This window comes from Heterodontus francisci, chromosome 23 (assembly GCF_036365525.1).
Source record: "Heterodontus francisci isolate sHetFra1 chromosome 23, sHetFra1.hap1, whole genome shotgun sequence".
Lineage (NCBI taxonomy): Eukaryota > Metazoa > Chordata > Chondrichthyes > Heterodontiformes > Heterodontidae > Heterodontus > Heterodontus francisci.
In genome coordinates, this window is record NC_090393.1 from 46,416,507 (window position 1) to 46,437,866 (window position 21,360).

General features: G+C 41.6%; 1 protein-coding gene across 1 annotated transcript in view; it reads left to right on the forward strand.

Annotated features, from left to right (window-relative positions):
- Positions 1-21,360, forward strand: part of srrm4 (serine/arginine repetitive matrix 4) — a 352,241-nt gene that overhangs the window by 291,177 nt on the left and 39,704 nt on the right. Inside the window, exons 5-7 of the mRNA XM_068055188.1 lie at positions 1,872-1,943; positions 6,568-6,603; positions 6,704-6,754. Of these exons, the coding sequence (XP_067911289.1) occupies positions 1,872-1,943; positions 6,568-6,603; positions 6,704-6,754 (159 nt within the window). The remainder of the gene's footprint in view (positions 1-1,871; positions 1,944-6,567; positions 6,604-6,703; positions 6,755-21,360) is intronic.

Genomic DNA, 21,360 nt, shown 5'->3' on the forward strand with positions numbered 1-21,360 from the left:
GAATCTGTGGAAAATTGATCGCTAAGTTTCTTAGCAGAGTGGAGAGATTTTGGCATCAGACTCTTGACGCGTTTGAAATGTGTTGCTAGTTGTTGTGGTTTTGCTGCGACATTCTGGGTCTCCTGGGATTTTGCTTTGGGGTTCAGAGAGGAACTTTGCAGAGTTTGTTCTGTACTGGCTGTGAATAATTTCACCTCTCCCAGTTGATAGAATTGTTCGGAGATGGGTGAACAGGTGGATGAACCCGGACTGATGGGCCTGACTGTCCTCTTTTCAGATGATTCTGTTCATTAGAAGCTACAGTCTTTCTCAGTGAAACTTGTATTATTCCCATTGTTGTAGAAGGAGTTTATTTTCCAGCACAGTGCCACAGTGAATGTTTGAAGAGCACATACACCTTCATTTACCATTAGTGTGGCAGAACCACACAAACTGCAATTATATTAGTAATATTCTGTCTAATCAAGACCTATAATTGAAAGCTTAATAATCCACTCCAGATATTTGCGTGTGGAAAAGCTGAGCAGACAATAGTTTTGCATTCTGAAATGTGCAGCTTTCCTCCATTCCCTAGGCAGTATCTAATAAAAGCTAAACAATTCTGTCTCCAGTATCAGATGGTTTGGAGCGGAGGTGGTCAAGGAATTAAGGTGCTTTTAAGTGTCAAGAGGGTACAGAAAAATAAATTAACAGATTTGTGGGTGGCACAGTGGCACAGTGGTTAGCACCACAGCCTCACAGCTCCAGGGACCCAGGTTCAATTCTGGGTACTGCCTGTGCGGAGTTTGCAAGTTCTCCCTGTGACCGCGTGGGTTTTTGCCGGGTGCTCTGGTTTCCTCCCACAGCCAAAGACTTGCAGGTGATAGGTAAATTGGCTATTGTAAATTGCCCCTAGTGTAGGTAGGGAATATGGGATTACTGTAGAGTTAGTATAAATGGGTCGGCATAGACGCGGTGGGCCGAAGGGCCTGTTTCAGTGCTGTATCTCTAAATAGATCAATAATGGATTTCTGCTATCATTATTTTTAAATTGAGAAACCAAAGTGCAAGATTGAAAAGAGTAAATGACAAGACCCAGTGATTAGATAATACCAAGCTCGAATTTTCAAAGCCCGTAGATTGTAGGAGGAAGGAAAGACTGATGGAGTCAGGAGTTCCATAGTTTTGAGATCCTGGAGGAGAATTAGTTAGAACAGAAGACAACGCACTAGGTCTTCAATACAGTAAGGACAAAATTTGGAGTAAGAGTATGTAAAATGGAAAGTTCAGAGGGCCACTGATTGTTGTAATATCTGAAAAATAGTTGAAGCAATTATTAACTTAGAAGGACAACATGCCTTCAATTTTTCGATTTGCCCACTGAATCATTGGGATAATGCCTTCCTTCAGGTAATTTAGCATTTTCTACCTTTAAAGAGTGATGGCATTCTTCAGCTGAAGAATCCTTCCTAACCTCCAACCCAGCAGGACATGTTCCCATCAAGGCAAACTGTCCTGTGTCAGTGATGCATTCAGAATACAGGACATATTTTTAAATTCATGCTTGTTCAAGTCAACTGAAGACCGCAAGTTAATAAGTGTGTCAAAATAAAGAGAATTTGGAATGTGCTTCAATTTGTGTTTTCCTCAGTCAGATAGATTGATATCTCTTTGAAATGTAGTTGTCTGCCATACAAAAGAGTTTCATTCTGGAGTGGACTTAATTTGTTTCTCCTCCCTCAGTTGTCAGAGATATTAATTCTGTATTCAAATTAAAAAGGAGCTTTCTTCTGAAATGGGTATGGTTTGTTTTTCTTTAATACATGCCTAATAGAGTTTGTAATGTCATGTTCCTCATGCTTATGGTATTTATTTCTGCTGTATTATTCCAGGTACCCTTCCTACAGTCCAGCCCCAGTGAGAAAGAAGAAAAAGAAAAGCTCCAAGAAGCACAAAAGAAATAGGTAAAAAACCTGAACACTTTTACCACACAAACGTATATAAAAAAATGAGCCGGTTGCTGGGCAGTCTTCCCAAAATAGTTGGTTACCATTTGAAGTAAATATTGCCGTGGCAAGAGTCTGGTCTAGGGGCAGTGATTCCCTGCAATGTGATGTCCTGTGGCAAACCCTGCATATTGCTCATTATCTGGTTTGCATTAAAAAAAAAATCAGCAGGACGGTGAAAATGGCAATTTATGAGTGGTACCAAAAACGTGCTTTGGATAAGACATTCCCAATCCAATTAATGTATATCAGGGTGGACATTCATCTTGGATGGTGACACAAAATGGAGAGTATCAGATCAGCCACACATTACAGGCAGTGCTGAGTATTTAATTCCATTGACGGCAACGGAACCGAATGCCAGATGTTGCATATAACGGGCAGCTGATCCAGTAGCGCTGGTTTTGCGCCACCATCCGAGAGGAATTCCTAGCCCCTTAGGTTTTAAACAAAGATGGTGATGTTGAGCACAAATTTACATTTTTTAACAAAAACAAGAAATGCTGGAATCACTCAGCAGGTCTGGCAGCATCTGTGGAAAGAGAAGCAGAGTTAACGTTTCGGGTCAGTGACCCTTCTTCGGAACTGACAAATATTAGAAAAGTCACAGATTATAAACAAGTGAGGTGGGGGTTGGGCAAGAGATAACAAAGGAGAAGGTGCAGATTGGACCAGGCCACATAGTAAAACGAGTTTTGGTAGATACCTTATCAAACACCAGGAGGGAAATAGAAAGCAATGAAGGTGAACAAGGTAAAAGAGACAAACGAAAATCCCGTCGGAGAGAAGAGCAGAACTTCTTCAAGGTAGGCATTCCTGGAAGAGAAGTGGCAGTGAATTAAACACTAAAATAAAAGCAAAATACTGCGGATGCTGGAAATCTGAAACAAAAACAAGAAATGCTGGAATAAGTCTGACTCATGTTCTGCACTTCTCAGTGGTCACAAGGAAGGTGTTTGCCCATTTTCCGCCCCCCCCCCCAGCACTCTTTGATCTCCTTGGACTGTGCACCATTCGGGATTAAGTGAGTGATTGGGCCCTTACTTGATACCAGTTTAAACCAGTTGCTAGAAACTCTAAGTGGGAGAGCTCTGGTTTCTGTTCAACACTTGCCCATGGTAAAAATGGACTGAGATAGGGAACTCATTGGTGTAAAGGATTGGACTTGTGTTCCAGCACTCCATACGTTGCACTTTACCACACAAAATGATTCAATCAGTGCTCTCGGCATAACACTGAAAAGGTTGCTTTTAGTTTGAGATGGGGAACAGAATCATCCGTCAAATATTGAATCTTATACATTGGCAAAAAACATTTTATTCTTAACTTTACGGAAACAGAGGATGGGTAACTTTCTGAATATCAGCTAGCAATGAAGACTCCGATCCACTGCTAGTTCATTTTTCAAAATTACCTCTAGATACTAATCATAGAATCATAAAATAGTACGGCACAGAAGGAGGCCATTTGGCCCATCGACCCTGCACCGGCTTTTTCGAAAAGCAATCCCATTCGTCCCACAACCCTACTCTTTCCCCATATCCCTGCAATTTTTTCTCCTTGAAGTATTTATCAATTTCCTTTTGAAGGCTATTATTGAATCTGTATCCAGTGCTCTATCAGGCAGTGCATTCCAAATCTGTGTAAAAAAGCTTTTCCTCATATCGCCTCTTGTTCTTCTGCTAATCAGCTTAAATCTGTGCCCTCTGGCTTTCCACCCTTCAGCCACTGGAAACAGTTTCTCTTTATTTACTCTATCTAAACCCTTCATGATTTTAAACACTTCTATCAAATTTCAATTTAGTCTTCTCTGCTCCAAGGAGAATAACCCCCAGCTTCTCCAGTCTACCCACATCACAGTAATCCATCATCCCTGGAACCATTCTGTTAAATATCTTGCGTATTCTCTCCAATGCCTTCACCTCCTTCCTAAAATGTGGTGCCCAGAATTGGACACTGTACTCCAGCTGGGACCAAACTAGTATTTTATAAAGGTTTAGCATGACGTCCTGGCTTTTGTACTCTGTGCCTCTATTCATAAAGCCTAGGATCTCATACGCTTTAATAACTGGTTGTTAACCTGTCCTGCCACTTTCAAAGATTTGTGCACAAACACTTGCAGGTCCCTCTGTTCTTGGGCCTTCTTTAAAACTGTACTATTTAGTATGTATGGTTTCTCCTTATTCTTCCCAGCAAAATGTATCACCTCACACTTTTGTGTGTTAAATTGCACCTGCCATGTGTCCGCCCATTCCACTAGTCTATGTCCTCTTGAAGAATATTGCTATTTTTCTCAGTGTTAAATACACTTTCAAGTTTTGTACATCTGCAAATTTCAAAATTGTGTACCACAAGTCATTAATGTATTTCAAAGGCAGCAGTGCTCCTAGTACTGAACCTTGGGGAATGCCACTGTATATTTCCCTCTACTCTGAAAAACAGTCATTCACAACTCTGTTTTCTACAACTTAGCCAATTTGTATCCATGCTGCAACTGCCCCTTTTATCCCATGGGCTTCAATTTTGCTAAGAAGTCTAATTTTGAATTTTATCAGCCCCAGAGATGGGCTAGGAGGTGAGGGAGCCCATAGAATTGTGACAGGAGGTGGGGGGTGGAGGACTTGTCACCTTCCTGTCGCAATGCAATTTTGTCAGGGGGAGGATAGGCTGAATACGGCCTTCGCGAGCTGGGATCCCTGTCTTTAAAGGGATGGAGATCCTGGCACCGGCCATTAATTGCCCGGGCACTGTAGAGTCACGCCAGGGTGGGGTGGGGGGCTCCAAATGGCTGAGGCGGGCTTCCCCCCAACTTTCCGGCCCAGCATCGAGAGCCCCGCCAGCGCCACAAAATTCAGCCCAATGTGTGGTACTTTATCAACCGCCTTTAGAAAGTCCATATACACAACATCCACCCTCTCTGTTACCTCATCAAAAAACACAATCAAATTTGCTGTTAACAAATCTATTCTGGCTCTCCTTTATTCGTCCAAATGGCTGTTAATTTTCTCCTGGATTATTGTTTCTAAAAGCTTCCCCACCACCAATGTTAAGCTGACCGGCCGGTAATTGCGAGGTTTATTATTCTCTGCATTGTTAGAAGAAGGGTGCAGCATTTGCAAAAGCAAAGTATTGCAGATGCTGGAAATCTGAAGCAAAAAGAGAAAATGCTGGAAATACTCAGCAGGTCAGGCAGCATCTGTGGAGAGAAAAAGAGGAAATGCTAACGCTGTTTTTCTTTCCACAGATGCCGCCTGGCCTGCTGAGTAGTTCCAGCATTTTCTCTTTTTGTAACATTTGCAATTCTCCAGTCCTTTAGCATCACACCTGTATCTAAGGAGAGTTGGAAGATTGTGGCCAACACCTCTGAAATTTTCACCCTTACATCCCTCAGAAAACAAGGATGCATCCCGTCCAGTCCTGATGACTTATTCACTCTTAAGTACCACTAGCCTTTCTGGAACCTTCTCTTTATCTATTGTTATCCTGTTCAGTGTATGAACAACCTCCTCATTTACCAAAGCTTTGGCAAAATCCTTTTCCTTGGTAAACACCAATGCAAAGTATTCATTTAGTACCTCAACCATGCTTTTTGCTTCCAACAATAGTCCTCCATTTTTGTTCTCTAATTGGCCCTACCTCTCTTCCGACAAACTTTTTACAGTTAACACACCTATAGAAGATCTGTAGATTACCTTTTATGTGAGCCACTAATGATGACTACTAGGAGCGGCAACTACTTCAAAACTAGAGGGGACAATTAGAGGCATCTAAGAAACTAAAGGAAATGGAACAGGTAGAGGTCTGATACAAATTTAACTATTTTAAGTTACCCACTTAGACACAAGCTGATAAAAGACCTCCCAGGAATGATGTCAGGAAGCAAATAGAAACAATTCTTCATATAAAAAGTGAAATACTCTGAAATGGTCCTCCAAGGAGATAAAAACTGTGGTGTCAGTAAAGAGGCAGTTAGAAGCAGTGATGAGGGGAGCATCAACTAAATGGGCTGAATGACCTTTCTCCTCTGTGTAAAGCCAGCTTTGTGAAAAATTATTAAAAAATTAACTTTTGAGAAATTACAAAGTGAACACGAGGGATTAGCCTTTGACTTGTCTCCAAGGTTTAAACTTTAGGACCAGCTCACACAATGTCTATTTTGGATTCACTAGTATCACGAATCCATGATCGCTGACTGATGTTATAAGCATCTTCTACTTAAATGAAAAGCACCCATAAATAAAAACCAACAGAAAATGAGAAGAACACAATTTGCGATTAAAGTTCATCAGAATTTGCCAGAACAGTTTGATTTTCCTTTGACAGGATTTCAATGATATACCTTGGTTTAACATCCCTCACAACAGTCATCTTTTTAAAGCTCCTCTTTTAATTAATTTTAAATCAAAGAAAATCTTTGTGTCTAATCCACTGAATGAAGTTCCTTTTCATTACCATTATTGCTAATTGGATATAATTGCCTTATTTACATGCTTTTCAAGGGAATAAATCTGAAACGTAATATGAACAAATGCAAAGTGCCTGCGTGTTCTTACATTCTAAATCAACCTTTTGTTATCTGCAGGTCAGAACCAGCCTCCACAAAAAAACGACGGCACAGGTAGAGAGTTTTTATTCATCCAAATTAATAGCTGCTGTCTTTTAATTTTTTCATGTCCAGCAGTTGGAAAAGAAATATAACATGCTCTTGTTTCTTTCAGCTCAACAAGCCCAAAGAGGAAACGAAAGGAAGAGAAAAGACATCGGAGAAGGTAAATGATGTCGAGGGATGGTTCATTGGCAACCAGCTATGTATGACATGTATGTTGTTCACTCATCTGCCTGAACCAGACATCAATGTCAAATGTAGGCTGCAGTGTCCGGTCCCTTTTCAGCCATTTGAATGTAGGCTGGATCATTATTCATCTGATACAGTTTAATCTTTTCCACTAAAATGCCAGATCATCTGCATTACCCCCCAAGTATTATATCTTCTATACAGTGAATTATTTTTACTGTGTTGTGATTGCAAGATAATGAGGCTAGTGTAATTTTGTTTAACAAGTTATGAGAGAGAATTGCAATCTTGTGCAATGAAGTAAGATGGCGTCTTTCTGAGGTTGATGTTGATGTGCATTAAGGTTGGATGATGAAGAGAAAGCCTTTCCAGGTGATTATATTGATCTTGAGGTGCAGTCACTGTCATGTAGGCAAATGTGACAGCCATTTTGTGCACAGTATAAGTTCAACAAATGTTTCTTTTTTGTGGCGTTGGTTTAGGGATGAATGTTCGCCAGGACACCAGGAGAATTTCCTGCTCTTCTTCAAATAGTCAAGGGATCTTTTACATTCACCTGTGGGGACCTCAGTTTACTGTCTCATTTGAAAGATGGCTCCTCCGACATGCTGCACTCCCTCAGTACTTCACTGGAGTGTCAGCCGAGGTTACGTACTCAATTCCTAGAGCGGAGGTCACACCTACAATTTTCAAATCAGAGGCATGACTTCTACCAACTTAAACAAACTGATAAATAATGTGGAGGCGGGCGGGTGCGAAAATTCATGTCGCCGGCCAGCATGCTGGTTTGCCCCAGGCCATTTTCCTGGAGGTGGGATTGAGCCCGCAAGTGGCAGGTAGCCAATTAAGGTACGTTATTCGCCCCCCGCGGCAGCGATAGGAACTAGGCCAGCTGCTTGGAGGCGGCCTCCCAGTGGCAAACTGGCGGGCGGGGTACTTGCGGGCAGCGGTCCAGGCAGAGTTTGAGGCGCTCCCCACCTGCCTGGCCACAGCTTCAGCCATAGACCATCCTGTGGATGTGTTTCCCAGTTGCTGTGGCCGTTTTCTAATTTAAAAGTTTAAAGAGTTGCTGAGAGGGCACCTCAAGACAGAGGCACCCTCTCTCTCTCTCTCTCTTACCAGCAGTCAGCAGCTTCTTCCAAGTTGGAGGGCCTCATGTTGGCCCTCTGGTTTTGAGAGCCCACCTGCTACCCTTAAATGGATGGCAAGCCTGCCCACTAATTGGCCAGTTCAGGGAAAATCACCACCAGGTGACTGTTCCCCACACCGTGTGGGGGTCCTGACCCCCCCCTTTAACCCCCAACGTAGGAGTCCGAAACCAAAACCCAAAATCTTGCGCAGGATATCTATTTCCATGATGGTTGACTTCCATCGAGGAATGAGTGAGGCGAAACCACAGATAAATCAATAAGCCACGCGGTTGATAACATTTTTTATAAGGCCCCGGGAGCGATTAGCAAGATTGTTTATTACACTTGCTGTGCTATTCCAGGTTCAGAAATTCAGCTTTGTAAAATTTGATTGTAGGAAACAGTGCAAAGCGATGCCATGTCACAACACCATTGTATAAAGCAAGTGAAGGAACATAAGCCCAGAAATTGTGCGATATAAGTGTACAAATGGTTAATATGTCTTCCCCACGTAACTGCCTAATGCCTTCAGTACAATAGTGAGCAAAGCAGCATCATTGGAACGCATTAAGCATTTGTATACTGATACCATATGCAATCATTTCTAAGCTGCAGAGAAATCTTCTGCAGTTACCAGCCAACCAATTGTGACAAATTATTGTGTCAGTTCAGCAACATATCAGTTGGCACATATCACACATGGTGCTCAACAATGAACTGTAACACTATCAAAGAGCGACAGAATAATGGATAAGTTGAATAGCTATAAGACATTAACGTAAACAAGGGACTCAAATTAAGTAGTAAATCATTAGATTGAAGTTTAAACAATTTGTACAGATTATCCAAACCTCAAGGTTGTTTTTAATTTCCCACGACTGTTAACTCCCTCTTGCCTGCTTATTGCTTTCTGTAAGAATAGGAATATTTCGCAGGAGACTTTCAGCAATGGGGACCTTATGCGTCTATTTGCCCACCTGAATCATCTTTCAGACAGGCCTTTAAATGTGCACCCAGCGCTCACGATCAAAACAGGCAGGAGGCTGTTTAAATATGCAAATCGGAGTTCTGCATCTGTTGTGGGACAATGATTGCAGCCTTCAAGGAGAAGCCAGCAAAGCATGCGTGATGTGTGCCAAATCTCAACTTCTCCAAGTGTTGAAAGCTCTAACCAGCAGTCATTAAAGGGACCGCTGCATGCATCTCCATAGGAACATAGGAACAGAACTAGGTTATTCAGCCTCCTCAAGCCTATTCCAACATTCAACTTGATCATGGCTGATCTGCATCTTAACTCCATTTACCCGCCTTGGTCCCTAAGCCTCAATACCCTTGCCTAACAAATATATTTCAATCCCAGTTTTGAAACTTCCATTGACCTAGACTTAACAGCTTTTTGAGGAGAGAATTCCAGATTTCCACTGTTCTTTGTGAAGAAATGCTTCCTGTCATAGGAACACAAGAGCACAGAAGCAAGAGTAGGCTACTCAGCCAAATCGAGCCTGCCCTGGCACTCAGTATGATCATGGCTGATCATCAAGTTCAATTCCTTTTTCCCACACTATCCTCACAGCCCCTTATGTCATTTGTATTTAGAAATCTGTCAATCTCTACTTTAAACATACTCAATGACTGAGCTTCCATAGCCCTCTGGGGGAGAGAATTCCAAAGATTCACAACCCTCTGACTAAAGAAATTTATCCTCATCTCTGTCCTAAGTGGCTTCCTCCTTATTTTGAAATTGTGTCCCCTGGTTCTAGACTCCCCAACCAGGGGAAATATCTTAGCTGCATCTACCCTGTCTATCCCTTTAAAGTATTTTGTAGGTTTCAATGAGATCACCTCTCATTCTTTGAAACTCTAGAGAATACAGGCCCAGTTTCCCCAATCTCCCTTCATAGGACAGTCCCACCATCCCAGGAACAAGTCTGGTGAATCTTCATTGCACTCCCCCATGTCAATAATATCCTTCCTAAGGTAAGGGGACCAGAACTGCACACAGTACTCCAGGTGCGGTGTAACCAAGGTTCGATACAATTGAAGTAAGACTTCACTACTCCTGTACTCAAATCTTCTTGTAATAAAGGCTAACATACAATTAGCTCTTCCTAATTGTTTGCTGCACCTGCATGTTAGCTTTCAGTGACTTATTGACAAGGACACCAGGTCCCTTTGTACATCTACACTTTCTAATCTCTTACTCTTTATGAAATACTCTACACATCTGTTCCTCCGACCAAAGTAGATAACCTCACATTTTTCCACACTTTTTCCATCTGCCACGTTCTTGCCCACTCACTAAGTCTGTCCAAATCCTCTTGAAGCTGCTTTGTACCTTCCCCACAACACACATTCCCACATAGTTTTGTGTCATCTGCGAACTTGGAAATACTACATTTGGTCCCCACATCCAAATCATTGATATATATTGTGAACAGCTGGGGCCCAGGCACTGATCCCTGCGTTACCCCTCTAGTCATAGCCTGCCGACGTGAGAATGACCTGTTTATTCCTACTCTCTGTTTTCTGTCTGTTAATCAATCCTTAATCCATGCCAGTATATTACCTCCTATCCCATGTGCTTTAATTTTGCTAACCAATCTCCTGTGATGAACTTTATCAAAAGCCTTCTGAAAATCCAAGTATACCACGTCCACCGACTCCCCTTTATCAATTCTGTTAGTAACATCCTCAAAAAACTCCAACAGGTTTGTCAAACATGATTTCCCGTTCATAAATCCATGTTGACTATGCCCAATCAGATTATTATCCAAGTGTCCATTTATCACATCCTTTAGAATATATTCTAGCTTTTTCCCAACGTCTGATGTAAAGTTAATAGGTCTGTAATTCCCTGTTTTCTCTCTCCCTTCTTAAATAGTGGGGTGACATTTGTGACTTTCCAAACTGCAGGAACCACTCCAGAATCTATTGGAATTTTGGAAGATGATCACAAATGTATCCCCTATCTCCATAGCTACCTCTTTCAACACTCTGGAATGTAGAATACCAGGTCCTGGGGACTTATTAACCTTCAGCTCCATTAACTTCTCCAATACAACCTTCTTACTAATACTAATTTCCTTCAATTCCTCATTCCCCCTAATCCCTTGGATATCTAATTCTGGGATATTTCTTGTATTTACCTCAGTGAAGACAGACACAAAGTAATCATTTAGCTTCTCTGCCATTTCTCTATTCCCCATTATAAATTCTCCTGACTCTGCCCGTAATGGACCCACATTTGTTTTAGTCAAACATTTCCTTTTTACATACCTGTAGAAGCTTTTACAGTCCGTTTTTATATTTAGCTTACATTCATATGCTATTCTCCCTTTCTTTATGAGTTTCTTCGTCCTCCTTTGCTGCATTCTCACATCCCCCCAATCCTCAGGTTTACTACTATTTCTGGCAACTTTATAGGCCTTTTCTTTTAATCTTATACAATCCTTAACTTCCTTTGTTATCCATGGTTGACTGCCTTTACTTTTGGGGTGTTTGTGCCTTGAAGGAATGTATAGTTGCTGAAAGCTACGTATTATTTCTTTAAAAACTATCCATTGCCTATGCACTGTCATACCTTTTAATGTATTTTCTCAATCCACCTCAGCCAATTTTCCTCTCATACCTTCATAATTTCCTTTGTTCAAATTTAACACCCTGGCTTCAGATTGAACTACCTCACTTTCCAACATAATGTAAAATTCTATCATATTATTGTCACTCATCCCTAAAGGTTCTTTTACAACAAGATTGTTAATTAGCCATTTCTCATTACATAATAATTGATCTAAAATAGCCTGTTCTATAGTTGGATCCTCAACATACTGCTCTAGAAAACCATCCCTAACACACTCCAGAAACTCATCCTCCACAGCATTAGTGCTCATTAGATTTACCCAGTCTATGTGCAGTTGAGGTCACTCATGATTACCGTTTTACCCATGCCACATGCTTCTCTAATCTCCTGATTAATACCATGCCCCACATCACCACTACTGTTTGGTGGCCTATAAACAACTCCTACCAATGTTTGCTGCCCCTTGCTGTTTCTTAGCTTCACCCAAACAAATTTCAAATTTTGTTCTTCAGATCTGAGATCTTTCCTTACTAATGTACTGATCTCATCCCTTATTATCAGCGCAACACCACCTCCTTTTCCTTTTTGCCTGTCCTTCCTAAATGTCGAATATCCTTAGATATTCAGTTCCCAGTCTTGGTCAACCTGTTGCCACGTTTCCGTTATGGCAATTAGATCATACCCATTTACCTCTATTTGGGCCTTTAAATCATCTACCTTGCTGCGAATGCTTGTGCATTCAGGTCGAGTGCCCTTAACCTTGTCTTCTTGACATTCTGCATTCTAAGCCTAGTTGATGCTCACCTTTGTTTCACCTGCCTTCTAATGTCGCTTGCTACTTTTCTACCTCAGCTTTACTTCCTTCCAATTTGAGCTACTCCTCAGGTTCCCATCCCCTTGACAAGCTAGTTTAAACCCTCCCTAACTGCACTAGCAAATTTCCCAGCGAGGATACTAGTTCCAGTCCTGTTAAGGTGTAGTCCGTCCATCTTGTACAGGTCCCACCTGCCCCAGAACTGGTCCCAATGTCTCTAAAATCTGATGCCCTCCCTCCTATGCCAGTTTTCCATCCACATGTTCAATCAATCAATTCCCCTATTCCTATGCTCACTAGCATGTGGCACTGGGAGTAATCCTGAGATTCTCTGCTTTGGAGGTCCTGCTTTTTCATTTCCTTCCTAACTCTAAAATCTGCTTTCAGGACCTCATCCTTCTTCCTACCTATGTCATTGGTACCAATGTGGACCATGACTTTTGGCTGTTCACTCTCCCCCAGAAAGATGTCCTGTAGCAATTCCGTGACATCTTTGACCCTGGCACCAGGGAGGCAACACACCTGGTGTCACATTTACTGCCACAGAAACGCCTGTCTGATCCCCTGACTATTGAATCTCCGATCACTATTGCTCTTCCACTCTTCTTCCTTCCCTCCTTTGCAGCTGAGCCACCTGTGGTGCCACAGACTTTGCTCTGGCTGCACTCCCCTGAGGAACCATCGCTTTGACCAGTATCCAAAATGGAAAACCGATTAGCCATCAAGATAGACTCAGGGGATTCCTGCACTGCCTGTCTGGTTCTCTTAGACTGCCTGGCGGTCACCCATTCCCTCCCTGTCTGTATGCCCCTAACCTGCGGTGTGACCACCTCCCTAAACGTGCTATCCACGTAGTCCTCTGCCTTGTGGATGCGCAACAGTGACTCCAGCCGCCGCTTGAGTTCCAAAAACCGGAGCTCAAGCTACTGCAGCCGGTGACACTTCCTGCAGATGTGTTCGTCTAAGACACATGGTGCGTCCATGACTTCCCACATACCGCAGGACAAACATTCCACTTGGCCAAGCTGACCTGTCATAATGTTACTTTAAAACTTTTTATTACAATGAGAAGTAAAATGACTTACCAGTTACTCACCAATCAACTTCTTCCCTGTACCGAAGAGAGAGGCAGCTCCTGGAGGCTGAAAAAAAGGTAGAAGAAAGAAAGAAAGGAGCCCGTCCCACACGCACCAAACTCCCACTTTACACTCTGTGCACTCAAATTTATTTTCTTCTTAATTTATGTTCCCCTCCTTACTGAACTCCCTCAAATACTAAACTCCCTTAACACTCGGTGCCCTCCAGTTGCACTCAGTGCAGACAAGCAGCATTGAGAGTCCCCTGAATTTATATTCTGAGAACAATTCTGTGTCAGCTCTGCTCGAGCTCTGCTACAGCTCAGAAACCAGTTTAAGCTAGCTACCTAATTAACGAGCTACAGCTATTCTCAGAGTATTAGTATACCCCTGTATAAAACTGCAAGAAACCTAACTTAACTGTTAACTGAACCAGAAATTTCAATTAATTGCTGGATGTAAACAAAACAAAACTAGTCTTGAAAGATTAATCCTTAAAATTCACTCACTTACCAAACTCCCTTGTTCACACTCAGTGCAGTCATCATCCCTGAACAGCCTAGCTTTAATTTTAAAGCGATTCCCCTTCTTCGATAAAGTAAATTTTCTGTTTTTTTACATTTTTGGGGGTTCAGGAGGGGCTGATGTGCACACAACCAATCCTGATGCTCTGCCACAGAAGTGGCCATGCACAGGGATAGTATTCAGGCACGTGAATTGTCAATACCCCAACAACAGTTTTCTGAAATCCAGAAGAATCTCTGACTTGTGAAAACAAGTCATGACATGGGTCAGCAACTTAAGGTGCAGATAGACTCAGCAGTCCTTCTCATGTATTTTGGAGGAAAAATATGAAAGTGCAAGAAGGCTTGAAAAGAGAAACAAGTGTTGAAGGCCGGAGATGTATCGCCAGGAGAAGGCTTTTAGAAAATTTGATTTTTGATGCTTGATTTGGTGCTTTTTGCAGTATTTTGGAATCTTACATAGCATTAGATAGGATATACAGCACAGAAACAAGCCATTCGGCCCAACCAGTCCATGCCAGCGATTATGCTCCACTTGAGCCACCTCCCATCTTTCCTCAGCTAAATCTATCATCGTAACCCTCTATTCCCTTCTCCCTCATATGTTTGTCTAGCTTCCCCTTAAATGCATCTATACTCTTCATTTCAACCCACTCCCTGTGGTAGAAATTCCACATTCTCACTGCTCTTTGGGTAAAGAGGTGTCTTCTGAATTCCCTATTGGATTTCTTGGTCACTATCTTATATTGATGGCCTCTAGTTATGCTCTTCCCCACAAGAGGAAACATTCTCTCTGTATCCACTCTATTAAAACTTTTCATAATTTTAAAGACCTCTATTAGGTCACACCTCAGCCTTCTTTTCTCAAGAGGAAAGAGACCCAGCCTGTCCCTGGGCCAGATGGGATTTATCCTAGGATTCTCTGGGAAGCCAGGGAGGAGATTGCAGAGCCTTTGTCCTTGATCGTTATGTCGTCATTGTCGACAGGAATAGTGCCGGAAGACTGGAGGATAGCAAATGTTGTCCCCTTGTTCAAGAAGGGGAGTAGAGACAGCCTTGGTAATTATAGACCTGTGAGCCTTACTTCGGTTGTGGGTAAAATGTTGGAAAAGGTTATAAGAGACAGGATTTATAATCATCTTGAAAAGAATAAGTTCATTAGCGATAGTCAGCACGGTTTTGTGAAGGGTAGGTCATGCCTCACAAACCTTATTGAGTTTTTCGAGAAGGTGACCAAACAGGTGGATGAGGGTAAAGCAGTGGATGTGGTGTATATGGATTTCAGTAAGGCGTTTGATAAGGTTCCCCACGGTAGGCTATTGCAGAAAATACGGAAGTATGGGGTTGAAGGTGATTTAGAGCTTTGGATCAGAAATTGGCTAACTGAAAGAAGACAGAGGGTGGTGGTTGATGGCAAATGTTCATCCTGGAGTTTAGTTACTAGTGGTGTACCGCAAGGATCTGTTTTGGGGCCACTGCTGTTTGTCATTTTTATAAATGACCTGGAAGAGGGTGCAGAAAGGTGGGTTAGTAAATTTGCGGATGACACGAAGGTCGGTGGAGTTGTGGATAGTGCCGAAGGATGTTGTAGGGTACAGAGGGACATAGATAGGCTGCAGAGCTGGGCTGAGAGATGGCAAATAGAGTTTTAATGCGGAAAAGTGTGAGGTGATTCACTTTGGAAGGAGTAACAGGAATGCAGAGTACTGGGCTAATGGGAAGATTCTTGGTAGTGTAGATGAACAGAGAGATCTTGGTGTCCAGGTACATAAATCCCTGAAAGTTGCTACCCAGGTTAATAGGGCTGTTAAGAAGGCATATGGTGTGTTAGCTTTTATTAGTAGGGGGATCGAGTTTCGGAGCCATGAGGTCATGCTGCAGCTGTACAAAACTCTGGTGAGACTGCACCTGGAGTATTGCGTGCAGTTCTGGTCACCGCATTATAGGAAGGATGTGGAAGCTTTGGAAAGGGTGCAGAGGAGATTTACTAGGATGGTGCCTGGTATGAAGGGAAGGTCTTACGAGGAAAGGCTGAGGGACTTGAGGTTGTTTTCGTTGGAGAGAAGGAGGAGGAGAGGTGGCTTAATAGAGACATATAAGATAATCAGAGGGTTAGATAGGGTGGATAGTGAGAGTCTTTTTCCTCGGATGGTGATGGCAAACACGAGGGGACATAGCTTTAAGTTGAGGGGTGATAGATATAGGACAGATGTTAGAGGTAGTTTCTTTACTCAGAGAGTAGTAGGGGCGTGGAACGCCCTGCCTGCAACAGTAGTAGACTCGCCAACTTTAAGGGCATTTAAGTGGTCATTGGATAGACATATGGATGAAAATGGAATAGTGTAGGTCAGATGGTTTCACAGGTCGGCGCAACATCGAGGGCCGAAGGGCCTGTACTGCGCTGTAATATTCTAATTCTGTCAATCCTTTCCTGATATGTATACCCACGCATTACTGGTATCATTCTTGTAAATCTTATCTTCACCCTCTCCAGTGCCTCGATATCCTTTTTATAATATGGCGACCAGAACTACATGCAGAACTCTAAGGGTGCTCTAACCAAGGTTCGATACAGGTTTTGTATAATCTCCCTTCTTTTCAATTCTGTCCTTCTAGAAATAAAGCCTAGTGCTTGGTTTGTTTTTCTTTATGGCCTTGCAAACCTGTGGCACAACCTTTAGTGAGTTTTTGACTCCGAGATCTCTTTGTTCCTCTACCCCACCCATACTTGCACCTTCCAAGTAATATTTTTCCTAACAAAATGTACTACCTCACATTTATCTGTGCTGAACTTCATTTGCCAATTATTTGCCAATTCTGCAAATTTATTATTGTCCTCCTGTAATTTGTTGCAGTCCTCCTCAGTATTGACTAACCCCGTAATTTGGTGTCATCTGCAAATTTAGAAATTGTGTTTTTGATTCCAAAGTCCAAATTGTTAACGTAAATTGTGAACTGCAGTGGTTCCAGCATTGAAACTGTGGAACACCACTTCCCCCTTCCGCCACACTTAATAACTACCCTTTTCTGCCACTTTCTGCTTTCTGTCTTGAAACCAGCTAACAATACATTCTGCCACTTGTCCCCTCACTCTATATTCTCTGACCTTCTTTATTAGTCTATTCTGGAGCACCTTGTCAAAGGCCTTTTGAAAATCCAGAAAAATTACATCTACCACATGACCATTGTCTACTCTATCTGTTATCTCCTCAAAAAATCCAATATGGTTGATCAAGCAAGATTTTCCCTTTTGAAATCTATGCTGACTCCTCATTATTATATTTTATCTTTTCTGGATGTTTTTCTATTCTCTCCTTTAATAGGGATTCCAATATTTTTCCTAACACCAATGTTACACTGACTGGTGTATAATTTCCTGGGCATGTTCTGTCCCCCTTCTTAAATATATGAATTATGTTAGCTATCTGCCAGTCTTCTGGCACTAGATATTTTTCTAACAAATTATTAAATATTTGTAGTAATTCCTCTGCCTAGATTCTTTTAAAATACATGGATGCAATCCATCTGGACCAGGGGCTGTATCTTTAGTTTATTCAATACATCCCCCTTTTTTTATGTGCACTTATCTCATTGCTTCTCTCCCTGTTCAATCTCCCTGCTAAACACCAATGCAAAATAATTATTTAATATTTCTGCCATCTGTCATTACCTGCGGTATTATCCTGTCTATTCCTTAATGGTCCTATTCCCATCACAGACTTCTTTTTTTATTGTTCCGACTGAGGCGGGAGGAGTGCACTGTTTATTCAAGTCCAACTTCTCCAAAGATCACAACATACATTTAAATTTTCCCGCTTACCGATATGGTCAATTGTATGCTCTATTTTTCCCAGAATAAAACACACCATCCATGTTTCTTTAATAAACGACAAAATTATCAGTTTATTATAAAACAAGTCTTAACCAATGACAATAATAAAACATACACACACTAACTGAAATATTAAAGCCCCTTATTTATCTTAGCCTCTCATACACACACATCCATACACCCTGGTTAACTGAAAAAAATAAAAGGAATTTTTGTTTTTAGCACTGTAACAAAGAAAACAAAAAAAAAACCTGCTTAGGTGGGATACTTGTCCTTAGTTTTTGGTTTGGTGCCCCTAAAACAGTTCCTTCCTGGCGATGTTGAAGATCAGTTTGGGTAGGCTTTCCAAGAAATGCAGCTACAAAGACTTCAGATAGGTCTTACAGCAGAAATGTGGCCACAAGGTTTCAGTTCCCACACATTCGATATGCAGGGTTTCTTCAAAACAAGTTGGAAATAGGAAACTGACACATTGTATGCAGGGCTTCTTTTCAAGAGAGAGAGAACTGGGTCTTCTCTGGCAGGCAAAAAACAACTGTTTGTGGTAACAGTTCAAACTACAACTAAAAACATTCCAGAAGTCAAGCCTCCTGATCTCTATAAATCTTGACCTGTCACTTCTTTTTAAACATCTCCCCAAGTCAAAAACAACCCTTGCTGGGTGATTAGCCATAGACAGGTGCCTTCCAGTAAGGCTTATTTACAAGCTAAAGCGAGGAACTTACTGGTGACTTCTTTTAAAAAGAAACACAAAGTTCAGCATCTCTTCAGGATTCCAGATGAATCAATGTCCATAATTCAACTATAAATCCTATAAACATAGTTTATGAACAAAATAGAAGAAATGTCATAAAAATGTGCCGATAAAATATTTTACTATTTTGTTTTGTGTTCCTTGACAATTTAATTTCTTAGTTCCTCTTTGCCTTCTTAATTGTTGTTTTGACTTCTCCCCGTAATCCCTTCGTATTGTCTCTTATCATGCACTCTTCTGCTGTATGTGTACTTAATGTATGCCTCTTTCCAAACCCTCAGTTGTTCCCTTATGTCTTTATTCATCCATAGAGTCTCACTAGTATTTAGTTTGTTCTTTCCTTATAGTGGAATATATTTTTCCTGAACTCTGTTGAACACCATTTTAAATGTTTCCCATTGTTGTTCTACATCATTGTTTATCAATATCATTTTATTCTACTCTCAGCCCCCCAAAATCAACTTTTCTCCAATCTATTAACCTGGTTTTGGTCATCCTTATGTCCTTCTCTATCATCATTTTATGAAGTGCATTATGTTATGATCATTATTGCCTAGCTGTCCCCCTACATTTACTTCTCTTATCTGCTCTGTTTCATTCCCCATTACTAGATCCAATTGCGAATCTTCTCTTGTTAGGCTTTTTACATATTGGGTTAGAAAGGAGTCCTATACACATTGTAGGAACTCCATTCCCGCGTCCCTTTTACCTAGCTACTCTGTCCAACTAATATCAGGGTAGTTGAAATCCCCATGATTATTTTTCCAAGTTTTTTACACAAACTCCTTAATTTGTCTGCATATTTCTTCCTCCACCTCCCACAATGAACAAAAGCATTGCACTTTCTCCATCTAAAAAGAAATGTGCTGAATTCTTTGGAATGAATGACTTTCCCTCATATTTTAAAATTTCATTCTTTCAGTAGTGGCAGGTAATACGTTTTAAGTAACATCTTATTTTTTAAAAATGCAACAGAGCAAATAGGAAATTTCCTTCATCAACCCGTCCCACTCTCATTCTATTCAGTTGGTATTTTTCACCTACTCCATCCAGTTCAAGCTGGCACTCTCCTTGGCTCCTACCTCAATCGATGCCTGCACTTTTCTTCCTTTTCCACCTCACATTTCCACTCCCAGCTTCTACATGTACCTCCTACAAAGTACCTCCCATCTCCTCCTCTCTTCCCCTTCCCCCCAGCCATCCACCCTTCCTCAGGCCCCTTACTTTCTCCCGTCTTCTCCTGCTCCTTCTCAAGCATTGCTCCTGCTGCTATTTACATGAAGTGATTCTGTCCCCTGCATAGTGTGAGTGAGAATTTCTGCTCTGGAGAATTCCCAGCCTCAGTGCAAAATCACTTCATACAGCAGCAGAACATGAAAAGAGCAGTGTTGAGGGAAGATGAGCCCAATCCACACTGGCTTCCACCTACAAATGCAGGCTCACAGAACAAGCCTCCCAAAATGCGTGCAGATGTATAAATGTATTGCCTCCTTGATTGCACAATACATAGAAACTTAATGTCTCAAATTGCTTATAAACTCTATCCCAGAATGTCATTTTCTGAAAGAAATCTATCTAATTTGCATTTGAATGAATTAATACTAGAGTACTGCTAAAAAAAGAGACATGCTGTTGAAGCTTGTCATCTTGCACTCATCAGGACAGACGCAAGAATGCCAAATTTCAAATGGAACAACAATGTATACTGCATGAGAAAAGGGTGCTGACTGATGGCAGGTTGACTCTGATTGGTCAAGATGTTGCAATGGAGAATATGTCCGGGAACTATTGTCCCCCATGTTTTGTTTAATTCAAAAAAGGCGCAACACCTTGCCATGGAGAATGCATCAGGGAACTATTGTCCCCCTCACTTCTTTAAATTCAAAACGCATTGTGCCTTTTTTGAATTAAACAAAAGCGTGGGGGACAATAGTTCCCTGGTGCAATATCCCTGGCAACACTTCAACCAATCAGAGTTGACTTGTCACCAATCAACAGCCTCTTCTCATGCAGTATAAATTGTTGCACTCTTTGAAAATTTGGCATTCTTGCATCTGTCCTGCTGAGTGCAAGACGAAAAGCTTGGACAGCATGTCACTCTTTTCAGCAATACTCGAATGAATACTTCCTCCACCATCTCCCTAGCCAGCCTCTTCCATAAATTGACTCACTGAAATATTGAGCCCGATTTTAACTCTGTGTAAGTGAATGGGTTTTGAGTGAGTTATTTGTTTGTACAGGCTAATTTTGAATTTGCACCTCTTCAAGCACAGGCTGCAACCTCTGAGTCTACAACTCTGGACAAGATGAAGTAGCTTGTCACAATCTACAAATCATTCTCCCCACTATATTTCATATCAATGCAAAAGCAAAATACTGTGGATGCTGTAAATCTGAATTAAAAACTGAAAATGCTGGAAATAGTCAGCAGGTCAGGCGGCATCAGACCTTTCAAAAGGTCACCAACCCGAAACGTTAATTCTGTTTTTGTCTCCCGAGATGCTGCATGACCTGTTGACTATTTCCAGCATTTTCTGTTTTTATTTCATATCAATCTTTGCTGCATAATCACCGTGAAGTGGGGATAGAATTTTCCAGGTCTGCAATGGCAATCGCAAGCAGTGTGACTGCAATGTTGTGATGCATGTTGGCTGTGGGCATCAACAACCAGAACAACTCAGGCTTTGAAGTCTTACGGTCCTGCGAGCTATGTGAATGGAATACGTGGCTTCAGCCCCTGCCTCAAAGCTGAGTGCAAACCTAAAGAGAAATGCTTGCTATTAGAATGAGATGCTGATGGTTGCCATGGATGGCTATTAACCACAGCAGAAAAGGAGAAGGCAATGCACCAATGCTTTAATCTGGTTCAG